Raw genomic sequence first — 16,719 nt, forward strand, 5'->3', positions numbered from 1 at the left:
AAAAGCCCAAGAGGCACTAAGCACTCTAGTAGAATGCGCATTCAAAGGGAAAGGAGCAACCTGACCCTTCAATGAATAGGCCTGAACAACTGTCTGCATGATCTATTTAGATATGGACTCAGCAGACGCAGCCAAACCCTTACGAGATCCCTCAATAAGGACAAAAAAAAGAGAATCAGATGTCCTAAAACGCTCTGTGGCAGACAAGTAAACCCTGATCGCTCGAACCACATCCTGAGAATGTAAGGCAAGTTCCTTGGGATGCTTAGGACAGAGCAAAGGTAAACTAATATCTTCATTGAGGTGGAAAGCAGACACCACCTTAGGAAGGAAAGACTGATTAGGTCAGAGAACAACCTTATCTCTATGAAACACCAAATAAGGCAGACAGGAAAGCGCCACCAAATCAGACACTCTGTGGGCAGAAGTTATACCCACCAGCAAGGCGACCTTCTGAGACAACAAAGGCAGAGATATGTCCCTAATATTTTCAAAAGGAGGCTGTTGAAGAACAGAAAACCAAATTCAGATCCCACGGAGGCAAAGGGAATCTTCTTGGAGGAGCCAGATGACGCACCCCTTAAATAAAGGTGCGGAGCAAGGAAGTAGTCGCGAACAGACGTTGGAAGTCGATGGCTAAGGCCAAACACTTGTCCTTTAATCATGCCTAAAGGCAAACGTTGCTTAACTCCTTTCTGCAAGAAAGCCAAGACCCTCGCCACCGAAAACGAGCAAGGATGCAATTTTTGCAATTCACACCAGGCAATATACATCTTCCATGTATGATGATAAATCTTCCTGGAAGTCGCCTTTCTAGCCCTCAACAGCGTAGAAATTACAGAATGAGCGAGACCTCTGTCCCTCAACATCTGGCCTTCAACACCAATGCTGTTAAAGCCAGTGACCATAAAGCAGGATGGAAGATCAGCCCTTGAGACAGCAGATCCTCTCTCAGAGGCAGCTGCCAAGGAGGCTCGACGACCATCTTTACCAGGTCTGCGTACCAAGACCGGTGAGGCCAGTCTGGGGCCACCAGAATTACTGGCAACTTTTCCACCGCCAACCTGCTGAAGAACCTCGACAACAGGTGTATCAGAGGAAAGGCATGAAGCAGCCGATACTGGCTCCAAGGAGCCACCAATGCGTCTGTGGCGTCGGCCAGAGGGTCTCGAGCCCCGACCATGAACCATTGTACCTTCTTGTTCAGACAAGACACAAACAGGTCAACCTCCAGTGCCCCACCGGACACACAGGAGGTAAAATATCTCTGGATGCAGGGACCATTCCCCTTGGTCCAGAACTTGACGACTGCCAGTTCTCCAATCCTGGAATGCGAACTGCTGAAAGAGCCGTCACATGGTCCTCTGACAGAATCTCGGCCACCTCCCGAGCCGGCCGGGCACTCTTTGTGCCCCCCTGGTGATTGATGTAGGTAGGCCACAGCCGTGGCATTGTCCAATTGGATCCGAACCGGGGGGGAACCTTGTAGCCGATTTTTCCAGTGGAGTAGGTAAAAGCTTGACTGCTCTGAATTCCAAGACATCAGTAAAGAGGACTCCTTTGTCAACCAGACTCCCTGGGCACAGAGATTGTCCAGCACTCCAGCCAAGCCCGACAGGCTGGCATCCGTGGTGACCACCGTCCACAACAGTGGTAGAAAGAACTTGCCCTGGCTCAGGGCGGGCGACAGAAACCACCACGAGAGCATTGACCTCGTGAGTCGGCTTAAACAGATCAGTCTGTCCAAGGACTGCAGATCCTTGTTCCACTTGAAAAGGATCTCCTTTTGCAGAGGCCTGAAATGAAACTGAGCAAATGGGACCACCTCGAAGGACGACACTATCAGCCCCAAGGCTCTCATGCAAGTCTGCAGAGATGAGAGATCGTTTTCCATCAGCAACCTGATCTCTCCCTGCAACGTCTGAAGTTTGTCCCCGGGAAGAAAGACCCTCGCCAGAGAGAGAGGAGTCTAAAGTCAGACCCAGGTAATTCAATCGCATTGACGGGGTCAGCGCAGATTTCTTGAAGTTGATGGTCCATCCGAACTCTTGAAGGGTACCCCTACCGAGGAAGTCAAAGGAGCATTACGCTCGACGTAACGCGTATAGGGGGACGGAGCGTGCGTGGCCGACGCAGAGTCCCTCTCTGGTAACAGATCGCTGACATCGCTTATAGAGCAGGCACGGCTGAGTGCCCAACAAATGTGAGTTGATCTGCCTTTCTCTAATAAAGCACACCCTTATTAGTAAGCAGAGAGCACTAGATTTCTTCATCTGTTTTTTATATGTCCCGGGATCCCTCGAGGTGCAATACAGTGTGGCTCTTTCCTGGAAGTCTGATCCATGATACATGTGATTGCTGGCCCGTTTGGGTCCTTTAGGAAGGTGAGAGGCTAATTCACCTGGTGGAGGGATTCACTAATTGGTGTTTACAACTTGTTTTCATCACTGGATTTTCTTCAATTGGATACGGGGACACTCTTCATATCACTTTATTGGAAGCACACACATTGCTATGTGCCTTATGAACTGGATATGATTTATTGTATTTAAAGTCATCACTTTTTTATTATATTTCTGGCGCATCACATTTTGGTAGGATTTATAGTTTATTGTGATTTGTGAAACACGATTGGTGTATGCTGCCGGATACCACTTATATACTTTCACACACCTGATTTATGCACAGTGAATTGAGGTTGAGTTATTTTATCACATATATTGGGTTTGCGCTGATAGTTTTTTTTGTATTTCATATATGGCTGTATATCTGTTAACAGTAACTGTTTCCTAGAATTTTTAACGCTTGGTTTTTGTTATTCTTTCTATGAAAATCAATATATATTGATATTAAATAAAAAAAAAAAAGGAAAGTGCTCCACCGCCACTGCAAAACAGAGATACCTCTGATGTCCCTCGTATATAGGGATGTGCAGGTACGCATCTTTGATATCGATGGAAGATAGAAAGTCCCCTTGATTTAAAGATGCTACCAATGCATCCGAATGGATTCCATCCAAATCTTCTGCACCCGCACAAAGCGGTGCAGTGATTTGAGGTCAAGAATTGGACGCACCTTGCCCTTCTTTCTGGGCACTGTGAACAGGTTTGAATAAAAACCTCGAAACCTTTCCTGCTGAGGAACAGCCACAATCACTCCCTGTGCAAGGAGAGCCTGCACTGACTCCCTCAATCGATCCGGAGACAGACGGAGATTTGATGGAAACAATCTGCCTGCTGGACGAGACCGAAATTTGATCTTGTACCCTGAATGAAATAGTTTGTGAACACTTTTGTCCTGATCAGACGTCCAGGGTTCCTGAAAATAACGCAGACGTCCCCCCACCCCAGAATCGGGTGAGGACGCCCCTTTGTGCAGAAGAGGAGTTGTCCGCTGAACCGGTTTACCTTTTGCTTGCACCCTTGAGGCACGAACAAAAGCCTGTGAGCCGTGAAAGAGGGTCCCCTCTTACTGCAAGACAATCCCCACCACTGATACTCTGGCAACCAGAGGAGCAGCGTCCAGGGCCGCAGCACACAGGTACACCAGGGCGTGGGCCATCTGGATTGTGAGCTCAATCAGTGTTCAAGTTACCCCTAAGCACTTTAACCAATTCTGTAACCATCTGAGAAACCAGGACGGGTGCGAATACAGGTTTAAGTATCGAGCCCGCCAGCAAATGCAGGTGGCGGAAAAGGGATTCCACCCATCTGTCCATGAGGTCCATAAACACCGGGGAGTCTTCACAGGTACCACAGTAGATTTGTTCTGGAAACAGGGTGATCCACCTTATTTGAGTCAGCAAAGGGATAACGGCGTTTAAATCGCTTTGTCACCACTAGCCCGTGCTTAATGCGCCGCCATTGCTCATTCACAATATCGTGAAAATCTTCGGGCTCAGACTTCTGGGCTTTGCAGGAGCCAAAAACTACCCACTGTCCTGACTGTGTGGGCTCATCATCCATTTGCAATGTTTCCCTCACTGAATGAATCAGTGCTTCCACCCTAGTGTGACATATCCTCCTGACCATCTGACTGCGAGGACAGGTATCCCTCAGGGATGGGATTGTCCGTGGCGACCATATCAAGCTCTGAATTAGAGGACTGAGAAGGCAGTGGCCGTTTCTGTGTAGCAACTTGTTTCATCACAAAGTCCACCTTTGAAGCCAGATTTTTCAAAGCTGCAGAAAGAGACATGAGAGACTGCGACCCAGATGGTCCGGCATGCGCACTGAAAGTCTGAGGGGGAATTTTCACCTCGGGACTCCATTTTGCAAGTTTTAGAAAAAAGAGTGCACCACCCCTTTAAATCACGATCGCAGTCCACAACGCTTTACCGCACTGCATCCGGAGTCCCCCTTAAAGGCTGGCAGGAGCAAAGTTTTTTTCCCCGAGGAATGCCCAAAGGAACAAAACCCCTTACTTTACCACCAACTGAGAAGTAGCTGCTCTGTAGTGTAATCTCCAGCATGAAAAACATCTGGCAGGAAGTGACATACCATCACAAGAGGCCATAGATTGCCTGGGTAGCCTCAGGCTACAAAAAAAATGGTGCCCATGTGAAGTATAGGAAGCTCAGGAAAAATGGCTGCTGTACCTTCACACAGAGAGCCGATGCCCACACTTAAAATGGCGGTCGAAAACGCTGCCATGCGCTCAGGGGACCCAGACATGAGGCCACCGCAGGGATCCACCTAAAGGAATCCCCCAGGACAAGTTAACATTATCAAACCCCCCCCCCCCCCCCCAGGCGTCAGACACCGACTATAGCGCTCCCCAAGCGGGAGCAGGGAGGGCAGGGCCTGTCCTGATAGGCCTGGGGGATCTTTCAGAGAGAACACAGCCCTGTTATCCCCAGGAGTGAGCCCACATCTCTCCCTCAGAGGTCTGCCAGGGACATGGGACCGTGTGGGCTCTGCTCCGAACAGCTCGCCTCCCACCCTGAGTGGGGGTGCTGCCAGCCAAAAATGGTACGCTGCGACTCAGGGCGTTCGTTACAGGTCGATGCATCCCAGCGAGGCATCCGCTCGCAGGCTCGTCCCCCTCCACCGGGTTCCGTCGTGGCGAGGCCTAGGCGGGCCACGACCTGTCGCTTGTAGTTCACCAGGAGGATCCCCCTGACACTAGCTAGCGATAGTGAGTGCAGAAAATAAACATTTTTTAAAAGAAAAAAAACTAAGACCGAAGTCCCAGCAGGAAACCTAGGTCCTACTCCTTCACTGGGCAGCAAGAAACAGATATGAGAGCACAGTGTGTCTGGGGTTATGTCGTGAGGGACAGCCCCTATAGGCGTGTCGAGTTAAAACTTTTCACTGCTTAGTCTATCCTGTAGATGGCGCATAACCCAATAGTGAAGAAGCATAAGAGCTGTGTCTGTCAATGGACGATAGAGAAAAAAGAGGATTCACCTTGGGATCTTTTAGTGGGTATAATTTTGCTAGTCTGTAGTTAAGCCTAGATTTCTTTTCAGTTTTTTGACACTCATCCTTGATCAAGTCCAGGAGTTTGTTGATGAACAGGAAGGTCTCTGGCTGTTTTTTCAAATTTGGAAAGTACTTACGCAGTTTGTGGGGTGCCTCCTTTGACTCCTCCCAACCGATCGCCTCTTTCGCAGATTTTGCAAATGGATCTATCAGGGCGAAATTGAAGCCGGAGGCTGCCTGAAATTCTCCTTCGTCAGATGATTCTTTAGAGTTTGGAGGGTTTAACGACACAGTTGCTGAGGTTCTCTGAATTTGTCTAACCGTCTCCGTAGCTGACACCTGTATAATGGATTCTTTAATAGTTCCCTTGATCATATTAGACACTTCTCTGGCATTTGCCTCTTTCTTCCTCGTTGCTTCTTCAAAGCATGTGCGCTACACAAATTTGTCTCGAAGTGCTGTGGCCCCGCCTTGACGTACTTCTCCTGAGGTGTCTATGTCCTGAAGACAAGCGCTCCCTCCTTCTGGACTTGGACGATCTAATAGATCTGACGGGGCTGCATTAAATAATACGGTATTTTAGTGGCAGAGCTCTCTTTTAATCTTCACTACTTACCCCACAACAGCGCCCCTTACCTTTCAGGCTGAGGATGGTCTGCTAGGGCAGCGACCTCCATGAGGGAGATAAGGGTAACACCAGAGAAAGTTTAAACAATAGTGACCAGTATAGAACATGCAGTAGAAGTACACAGCAACTATAAAAAAAGAAAAAGTGCCTACCAGGCAAGGCAGATTCTTGTAATTTTGCAGTCGTTTTTTTTGCTGGGGCCGGTTGCTCTGGCGTCCTGTTGTCTTTCAGAGAAAAACTCAGGTTTTAAATCTAGTGCCGTCGCGGCGGAAGTGACGCCACTTCCACACATGCCCAGAAGTAAATCGCGGCATTTGGCGCCATCTTGGGTACTGGCGAAACAGGGATGTTGCCTGCGTCACTTCTGGTCGTGCGTGTGCAGTGCGGGACCAGCCGCCATCTTGGAGCCCATATGTTGTAGGACTACAGAGCCCAGCCAAGCCTTTTTTTTTTTAAAAAAGGGAAAAAGGTAAATAAATGAAAAGAGGAATAAAATGTGGAGGTCGCTGCAAGGTTCTTAAGCCTATTCAAGGCTTGGCACTGTACAAAATAGGCACCTGAGACCATCAGAGTGGGGCTCCCTCCATAAAAGCTCTTTAGAGACTGTACAGGTAGGGACTTCCACCCAGGAGAGGCCAACCTGGCTGGAGCGAAGGCGGTAAGGGCAGTCCAGCTTGACTGTCCAGTCCTTCGGTGAGGAAAAAAAGGAGAATGCTGTGAGGGGTCCCTCTTTAGATCTTATAGCTAACCAGTCCTATCAGGTTGTGGAGGGACGGAGTCACAACCCAGTGTGTGCTTTTATGATGCGACAGGAAAGTAACATCAACTGCACAGCCCTTAAAAACATTCTCTGACAAATATGCCCTGCCCCATTTCCAAGTTCCCAGACAACATGACAGTCCCTGCTAAAAAGTGGCTTCAATTTAGGCATCTTTATTTCAATTGTTCCCGATTCCGGTGACACATTCCTCCCATTTACAGTCCATAGTACTGCTGAAATTTCTAGACAACCACCACTGTCCTGGAATAACCAGATTTTATTTTAGCAGGCCCATTTCATAGATGCTGATTTTGACCACTATTCCTCCTCAATTATAAAAAAAACTCTGGTCCTAGTTCTGGTCTGGAACTAGGGTCCTGTCACACGGAACAGAGTCCGTTCTGCTCAGCAAGGGGATTGATCTGCCGATCCCTGCTGAGCAGGCGGATGACAGCTCCGTCTCCCCTTTGTGTGCGGAAATGGAGCTGTCAGATCACCGCTTTCCTCTACGGGGAGATCGGATGAGAACAGACTGCCTGGCCGTTTTCATCCGATCCGCTAGACAAATGGAAAATAGGCTTTCCATCCGTCCGGAATCGGATAGCAGCGGGTGTCAGCGAAGATGTCTCCGCGGACATCCGCTGGCCCATAGGGATGCATGGAGTATCCGATCAGGTCCGCCTGAAAAACTGGCAGGCGGATCGGATCGAAGCTGAAAGTAGAAGTATAGCCAAAGCTTTCTTTAGCTGTACTTCTTCTATGGATCACAGGAATGCAGTTGGTTCTGCACTCCTGAGACCCATTTTCAGTCTCCAGTGGGCTAAAGCTCACTGTTGGTTGCGGTCACAGAACCAATCCAGGCTCTGAAAAGATCCAGACCACATGCTCGGGATCCACCCAGATGCCTGGACCGGCAGCAGGCTCAGCCTCTCAGAGAGCCGCTGCGGGCCTGAGCCAGCCGCCCACCACCGCCACAGCCCAGTGAGCCAGCGGATCAGATGCTGCATCCACCTAGGAGTGTATTAATAGTTATTTTTTATTCCCCAACTTTTCTTTTAAAATTGTTACATCACCATTATTGTTTATGAAATGGGAACACTTCTGCTAGTTAATTATGGATAAAGATCTGTAAAGTCTGCTTAGATGTTTGAAACGTATGGAAGGGTTTCTAAACACAAAAAGGAGTTTACTTCTAAGCAACAGTTCTGCAACATAAATTGATCAAATTAACAAAATATTGCTATGAAAAACTCAATAACATACGTGTCCTTTTGGCACAATTCTTCTCACAAATGGAATCAATATGTTTTTAAACCAGAGGCACAATTCTTGTGAAGGGATATTTGCTGGAATTATGCCAAGGAGCTTTTCAAGATTCTGCTCATCAAACTTGCTTTCAAATTCCGCCTGTGGGGCAAAAAACAGGGTTCATTGTAGCACAATACTATCCAACATATGACCAAAGGAACTTCTACCTTGCAACTGGACTTCAGGCTAACCCAAAAAAGGTAGAACTAGACCGTACCGCAGGGGTGTCAAGCTGGCGGCTCTCCAGCTATTGCGGAACTCTAAGTCTCATTGTGCCTCTGCCTGAGGGAGTCGTGCTTGTAATGGTCAGCCTTGCAATGCATCATGGGACGTGTAGTTTCGCAACAGCTGGGGGACCGCCAGTTTGACACCTGTACTAGAGAGAGTATACGACCCACCCATTGCAATCCATCTGTTATCCTTTTACCTCTTCCCAGAATACATCTTTATTTATTATTTAAAGAATGATAAGTGCCTCTTCTACCTTAATGCAACACCGGCTCAGTGGTCACGATTACACTCCCTCAAAATGACAGAGCATAGTGTCTCCTACTCATCGCCTGTTACGATTGTGCCATAGACTTGCAACCTGGTGCCATTTCCCATCATGGCAGGGTTTATCCTCTTTCGGTTGCAGGGATTAAGGCCATAGAAGAGTATGTTGTGGATGCCCTTGCCCGGGGGAATATTCACAGGTCTACTTCTGCAGCTAGTGCTGGTTTTTTCTTCATAAAGAAAAAGGGGGGTGAGGTGAGACCTTGCATTGATTATAGGGGCCTCAATCCCATCACAGTCCAAAATGCATGTCAGATTCTGTTGACCACTGAATTGTTCAACCGCCTCAAGGGAGCAAGGTCTTTACCAAGCTTGACCTAAGGGCCGCGTATAACCTCATAAGGATCAAGGAGGGCAACGAGTGGAAGACTGCGTCAGAACCGGTCATTACGAATCTCTGGTGAATGGGTGCAACCTGGTGCAATGCGCCCGCTATCTTTCAAGAGTTGATGTCTTTTGTGATATGTTGCAGCAATGTGTGGTAGTCTATTTGGACGACATCTTGATTCACTTTGACTCCAATGAATCACACTACCTGGATGTCAGATGGGTGCTGCAAAGGTTACGTGGGAATGGGCTTTTCTGTAAGCTTGAGATATGTGAATTCCAACTGTCTCAGGTTTCCTTCTTGGGCTACATCATTTCTGCTGAAGGACCCTCAGAAGGTTTTGGCTGTTCTGCAATGGCCTTGCAGCAAGGCCCCCAAGGGTCTTCCTTCCATTCAGAGTTTTCCTGGGTTTCCTTAGTTTTGCTAACTACTATCGGAAATTTATCAGGATTTTTTTCTCTTTAGCCAAACCGATCTCAGATCTGACCAAAAAGGGCAGTGATTACCCCAATTGGACGCCTGCTGCCATCCAAGCTTTCGAGGCCCTCAAGTCTGCTTTCGCTTTGGCTCCCATTCTGTCTCATCCCAATCCTGGTTTGCCCCTTTGTCCTAGAGGTGGATGCGCTGAGATGGGAGTAGGCGCCCTCCTTTCTTAGCGTTGGAAACCTGACGGACCCATACTTTCTTGTGGGTTCTACTCCAAGAAGCGTTCTCCAGCTGAACGCAATCCTGAGATAGAGACAGAGCGCTCTTAGCTATTATCCTGGCTCTCAGGATGGAGTGGAGACACTTGCTCAAAGGTTCTGTGGTTCCAGTTCCCATTCTCATTGATCATAAGAAACTGACGTATCTCTCAGGGGCGAAAAGGCTCACACCCCATCAGGCCAGATGGGCCTTATTATCTCATTTTTACTATATGGTCTCCTATTTGCCTGGCTCCAAGAATGTGAAGGCTGATGCCTTGTATCGCCAGTATTCCGAGTTGCCCAGGAAGGACGTGCCGACACTGGTCACACCTTCAGATCATATCCTGGCTGCCATCCGCACCAACTTAACCTTTCCTCGTGGGGAACAGATCTTGGCTGCCCAACCTGATGCTCCCACAGAGAGACCTGCTGGCAAATGTTTTGTAACTGAGGGATTGCGCATCAGACTGTTATGCAGATACCACAACTCAAAGACTGCCGGTCATCCTGGTAAGAACCAGATGTCCTGGGCTATTTCCCGTCAGTTCTGGTTACCATCTCTCCGCAATAATGTTGCTGTGTATGTGGCTGCTTGTTCTGTCTGTGCCCATAACAAGTCTCCTCAGCACCTTCCCTTGGGCCTACTGCATCCCATTCCCAATGGGGAGCGTCCCTGGTCTCACCTGGCCAAGGATTTTATTGTGGAACTTTCCGCACCTCGAAGATCTCCCCCCTTGGGGGAATCAAAAATGGAGAAATATCTGGGAGTCTTGGTTGATGATAGATTAGGCAATAGCATGCAATGTCAAGCGGCAGCTGCCAAAGCCAACAGAATATTAGCATGCATAAAGAAAGGGATGTATTCCAGAGATAAGACTATAATCCTTCCACTTTATAAAACTCTGGGAGTATTCTGTCCAGTTCTGGTCGTCAGTCCTCAGGAGGGATGTGTTGGGGCTGGAGAGAGTCCAGAGAAGGGCAACTAAACTGATAAGGGGATTGGAGGACCTTAATTATGAAGAGCGTCTGCAATCGCTTGATTTATTCTCCCTGGAGAAGAGACGCCTGAGGGGGGACATGATAGCAATTTATAAATATCTCAATGGGGATCTCGGCATAGAAAGACAGCTAATCAGTCGAAGGGATTGCATGAGGACTCGAAGGCATACAATGCGATTAGAGGGGAAGCGTTTTAACCTCAGGCAACGTGGGGGGTTCTTTACTGTTAAGGCTACAAGATTGTGAAAAGGGGGATGGGACAACTAGAAAAAGAAGGGTCGCCCCAAAAAAAGCGCCATTAAATAGAGTAACAGGGATATCGCACAAAATTGAGTCTATAGAGAAAAACAACGAAACCACTGCTGAATGAAAAATGGTAATCAAATTTAATAGATACAAAAAGCAGAACACACGGTTACATTGTAAAATTGAAACACATCACCTTCCACCTCACCCCTAAAAAAAGACCACGTGGTAATTAAAAACACAGGACAAACACAGATATTGTAGGTGAACTGCAGTCACCTAAAGAGCAATCCACATGCACACATGAGGTGATAAATCACAAATGCACTGACAAAATGAAGGTACAAATCCGTATAGACCCCAAAGGGGCAAGAATTCAGCCGAAGGTAGCCACCTAATGTCAGTCCAGAAAGGGGAGTCGACACACAGGTAGGTCACAGTCGTCTGAAAAAGCAAATCAAATAGTCGCATTAATTGATAAATTCTCTACCACAAGAGGTGGTTTCTGCGGGAAGTATGGTGGCTTTCAAAAGACTCTTAGACGTACATCTCAAGGATCAGAACATTCAGGGCTATGCGAGATGATTGTTTTGATCTGCTTCCCTAGGCAGAGTTTGCCAGGAACTCTGCCATCAACTCGTCTTCTGGAATGTCTCCATTCATGGCCAATTAAGGGTTCCAACCCGCTGTGTTGCCCGAGTCGTTCTTGCCACAGGACATCCCGGGAGTGGCAGATCATCTTCGTGCCCTCCGTTCCTCTTGGGTGCAGATGCAAGAGTCTTTACGGGCCTGTAATTTCAACCTCAGGGTGCCGACTCCAAAACCGGAAACGCGTTTTGTTGGGCCTTTTCGCATCCTCAGTAAGGTGAACCCGCTGGCCTATGCCCTTGGTCTTCCCCCTGGCATGCGTATCTCCAATGGCTTTCACGTGTCACTTTTGAAGTCACTGGTCACTTTCCTCAGAACCGTTTTTTGCTCCGCGGAGGAGGGGCCATTGAGGGCAGGGTACTGTCACGGTCTTACCTGTCCCTTCTGATGACAGCTGCTGCCTCTTATAAACTCTGACTGCATCATCACTTGCCTGCTGCCTGGGTGTCGCACAGCGATGACACCTGACTGTATCAATCACCTGATGGGTTGCAGTTCTGGCCCTTGTGCTCCAAGGTGCATCTCTGCTAGCAGTATTCTGTTCTCTGTGTTCCTTCGTGTATGACCCGGCTTGGCTGACAACTCTCCTGGCTCTCGACCCAGCATCGGCAGGCGACCCACTACTGGACTGGACTACCCGATTCGGGACTTGACCCCGGCTTGTTCCTGCTCTTCCTCAATCTTGCTGTGCGTTTATTGTTGTTTACTCCAATAAACTGCTTTATTTTACCTGCATCCCCGTGTGGTCTGGTTTCCTGGTACCGACAGTGATAGAACAAAAATCAGATTATTTATGTCTGTCTTCCTATCTCAGTAGCAACTCCCTCACTTCTTGACCTTGAATTCTGACTAGCAAGTGGAGCTGCAAGTACATTGTTATAAATGACTGTAAGAAACTACTACATGAAGGAGTCAAATGAAACCACTTAAAGACAGCCCCATAGCAGTTTTACTGCTACAGGGTGGCTCTGTGCAGAATCCCGTATAAATGATGTCAATGGGCACCCGCTGATCATCGATAAAATACACCGATTGGGGATCTGTCTACGTAAACCAGGCAGATCTCCATTTTGCCAGGGGGAGGAAGGGGTGGATTTTGTGTTCCTGCAAAACAGGGAACAAAATCTCTCCTTTTCTTAGTAAAAGCACCTAAAACAGTACACAAAAATACTGGCAGTGTTTTATAACCCTAGGTGATTAACCCTTTGATCACCCTAGATGTTTAACCCCTTCCCAGCCAGTATCAGTACAGTGACAGTGCATATTTTTAGCACTGATCACTGCATTAGTGTCACTGCTTCCTGCAGTGTCAAGTGTTCATGTCCGATTCTCCGCCGCAATATCACAGACCCGCTATAAGTTGCTGATCGCCGCCATTACTAGTATAAAATAAATAAATAGAAATTCCATAAATGTACACCATACTTTGTAGACACTATACATACTGAATACATACAGAATACATACTGGCCCACAATTTATGAAAAAAAATTTTTTTTTTTTTTTTTTTTTTTAAATGTATTGGATGTGTTTTATAGCAGAAACAAAAAACCTGGACTTTTGTAAGAACTTACTGTAAAATCCTTTTCTCTTGAGTCCAGTGACAGACGCAGCGGTCATACTTCTTAGCCATTGGATTATGCTGACCCCTGCAGGAGTAGTACTAGGCAGAGAAAAAAAGCAATTCACCAAGCCCACAGGGCTGTACCTATAGGCATAACCCCACACATCCTGCTCTAGCAAAACAGCTTTGTTGCAAGCAGTGAAAGACGACACGAAAACCATCCCCATATCAGAGGGGCGGGTGCTGCGTCTGTCAATGGACTCAAGAGAAAGGGATTTTATGGAAAGTTCTTACAAAAAAACAATTTTCTCTATCGTCTATTGACAGACGCAGCTCTCATACTTCTTAGCCATTGGGACGTCCCAAAGCAGTGTAGGCATGAGGGGTGGAGAGAACGCAACCAGAAAGTAAAACGTAAACTCCAAAGGCTAAACTTAGCCAATTAACAAGGAGCTCAACCATGAACAACAGGAGGTCACCCATGAAAGCAAAAAAACCCCTAAAGAGAAAAAATGATTCTCTTATGAAACAGCAGCCTGCAACACCTTGCAGCCAAAGGAAGCATCTGAAGATGCCAACAAATCTACCTTGTAAAAGCGTGCAAAGGCGACCAAGTCGCTGCTTTACAAACTTGCACAACTGAGGCCTGATGACGAAAAGCCTAAGAGGCACTCAGTGCTCTAGTAGAATGTGCCTTCACAGGGAAAGGAGGAACCTGACCCTTCAGTGAACACTGAATTGCCTACCTGATCCATCTGGATATGGTCACAGCAGACGCACCCAAACCTTTCCGAGGTCCTTCGGTAAAAACAAGGAGAGAGTCCGACTTTCTAAAAGACTCAGTTACCGTCAGATAAACCCTTATCGCCTGAACCATATCAAGAGAGTGCAAGGCAATTTACTTGGGATGCTTCTAAGGCTTAGGACACAGGTGTCAAACACAAGGCCCGCGGGCTGAATCCGGCCCTCCAGGCCATTTTATGTGGCCCTTGCACCTCTCCTGCAGCTGCCTCATCTCAGCCCCCACCTTGTCTCAGCAGATGGCAGCAGAGAGGAAAGAACTCCTCTGCCAGATCCTGTACGTCCCCCTGCAGCTGCAGAGAGGACCCCCCACACTATAGCAGTTGGCAGCAGAGAGGAGGACAGAACTCCTCTTACAGATCCTGCACCTCCCTGTGCAGCTGAAGCACCCCCTCCTCTCCACCTCCACGGATCTCAGCATTCAGCAGCTGACTCCAGCCCTCCTCCAGACACTGCAGTTGATGCTTCCCAGCTCTGCCTCCAACTTCTTCCCAGCAGCAGCACATGGGAATACACTGATGTAAGGGATGAGAGGGTGGGGACTCTTGACTTCTGATAGTGGTGGGCTACAGATAGAACTGGCCCTCTAACGGCAACCATAATGGTGATGCGGCCCGCAATGAAATTGAGTTTGACACCTCTGGCTTAGGACATAGGGAAGGCAACACAATGTCTTCATTGAGATGAAAATCGGAGACCACCTTGGGGAGAAAAGACAGATTAGGTTGCAGAACCACTTTATCTCTGTGAACCACCAAATAAGGCAAACAACAGGACAAAGCAGACAACTCAGACACTCTGCGGTCAGAAGTAATTGCCACCAGAAAGGCAACCTTCTAGGATAAAGAAAGCAGAGAAATTTCCCTAATGTTCTCAAAAGGAAGCCTTTGAAGAACGGACAGAACCAGATTGAGATCCCACGGAGGCAACTGGGATCTCTGCGTGGGAGCCAGATGACGCACCCCCTGAACAAAAGTGCAAATCAGGGCATTAGTAGCCAATGGAAGTTGGAAGTATATGGCCAAGGCTGACACCTGGCCCTTGATAGTGCCCAAAGCCAACCTCTGTTAAACCATTTTTGGAAAAAAGGCCAAAACCCTAGCTATAGAGAACACAAGCGAGGGTGCAGCTGCAGCAATTCCCGCCATGAAATGTACAATTTCCACGTAGGATGATGGATCTTCCTAGCCGTCAACTTCCTGGCCTTCAAAAGTGTAGGAATCACCAAGTCAGAAAGACCTCTATCCCTCAACACCACGCTTTCAACAGCCATGCCGTTAAAGCCAGAGACTGTAAAACAGGATGGAAGAGCAGTCCCTGGGACAGCAGATCCTCCCGATGAGAGGTCTCCACGGAGGATCGATGACCATTTTTACGAGGTCTGCGTGCCAAGAACGATGAGGCCAGTCTGGGGCTGCCAGAACGACTGGAATTCCTTCCACCGTCACCCTACGAAGAAACCTCGGCAGGAGTTTGAGCAGAGGAAAGGCATAAATCAGCCAATACTGGCTCCAAGAAGGCACTAAAGCGTATGTGGCGTTGGCCAGAGGATCCCGAGACCTGGCCACAAACCTCTGGACTTCTCCTTTGAGGCGAGACGCAAACAGATCTACCCCCAATGTCCCCCATCGGGCACACAGGAGATGAAACACCTCCGGATGAAGGGACGATTCCCCTTGATCCAGCACCTGACGACTCAGGTAATCTGCTTGCCAATTCTCCACACATGGAATGTGGACTGCAGAAAGAGCCGAACATTGTCTTTCGCCCATACCAGAATCTCGGCCATCTCCTTGGCCACCAGGACACTCTTGGTGCCCCCTTGATTTATGTAAGCCACTGCTGTGGCATTGTCTGATTGTATCTGAACCGGAGAACTGCATAGCTGACTTGTCCAGTGGAACAGGCAAAGCTTGATCACTCTGAGCTCAAGAATATTAATCGTCAAGGAAGACTCCTCTGTCGACCAAGTCCCCTGGGCACAGAGCTTCCCTAGCACTCCAGCCCAGCCGGACAGGCTGGCGTCTGTGGTGACCACCGTCCAGAACGGCAGGAAGGACTTGCACTGATACAAAGCTGGTGACTGGATCCACCAGGATAGAGCCGACATCTTGAGATGGCTCAAGCATTATCTTCTTGTACAGCATTGACAACCATGGATCCCTGTTCCATTTTGCCAGAATCTCTTTTTGCAGAGGACTCGAGTGAGACTGAGCAAATGGGACCGCCTCGAAGGTCGATACCATCAGACCCAGGTCTCTCATGCAAGTCCGTAGGGAAGACCGATTGGTTTCCAAAAGCAACCTGATCTCCCCCTGCAACTTCTAAAGAGTTTCCAATGGAAGAAAGACCTTCGCCAAGGCGGAGTCTAGAGTCAGCCCAAGATAAGTCACCCGTACAGAAGGCATCAGAGCAGATTTTTTTAAATTGATCGCCCACCTGAATTCCTGAAGGGTCTGAACCGTAATTAAGAGATCGCCCAACAGATCCGAGTGAGAGTCTGCTCGTAACAGGAGATCATCCAGATATCCCAAGATCGCAATCCCTCTCTCACGCAACAAGGCCAACACCGGGGCCAGGACCTTGGTAAAAACTCTGGGAGCGGAGGCGAGACCAAAGGGTAATGCCACAAATTGAAAATGTTCCTCTGCCACCGCAAAGCGGAGGAATCGCTGGTGTCCCTCAAAGATGGGGACATGCAAATACGCATTTTTTATATCGATGAAAGCCAGAAAATACCCGATTCAAAGATGCCACCACAAACTGAATGAAC

The 16,719-nt window shown here is 48.1% G+C and overlaps 1 protein-coding gene across 1 annotated transcript in view; it reads right to left on the minus strand.

Moving 5' to 3' along the window:
- Window positions 1-16,719, minus strand: part of KNTC1 (kinetochore associated 1) — a 792,142-nt gene that overhangs the window by 460,852 nt on the left and 314,571 nt on the right. The window contains exon 22 of the mRNA XM_082256649.1: window positions 8,075-8,218. Within this exon, the coding sequence (XP_082112775.1) occupies window positions 8,075-8,218 (144 nt within the window). The remainder of the gene's footprint in view (window positions 1-8,074; window positions 8,219-16,719) is intronic.

The sequence above is a fragment of the Pelophylax lessonae genome (genome assembly GCF_965119305.1).
Source record: "Pelophylax lessonae genome assembly, chromosome: 1".
NCBI lineage: Eukaryota > Metazoa > Chordata > Amphibia > Anura > Ranidae > Pelophylax > Pelophylax lessonae.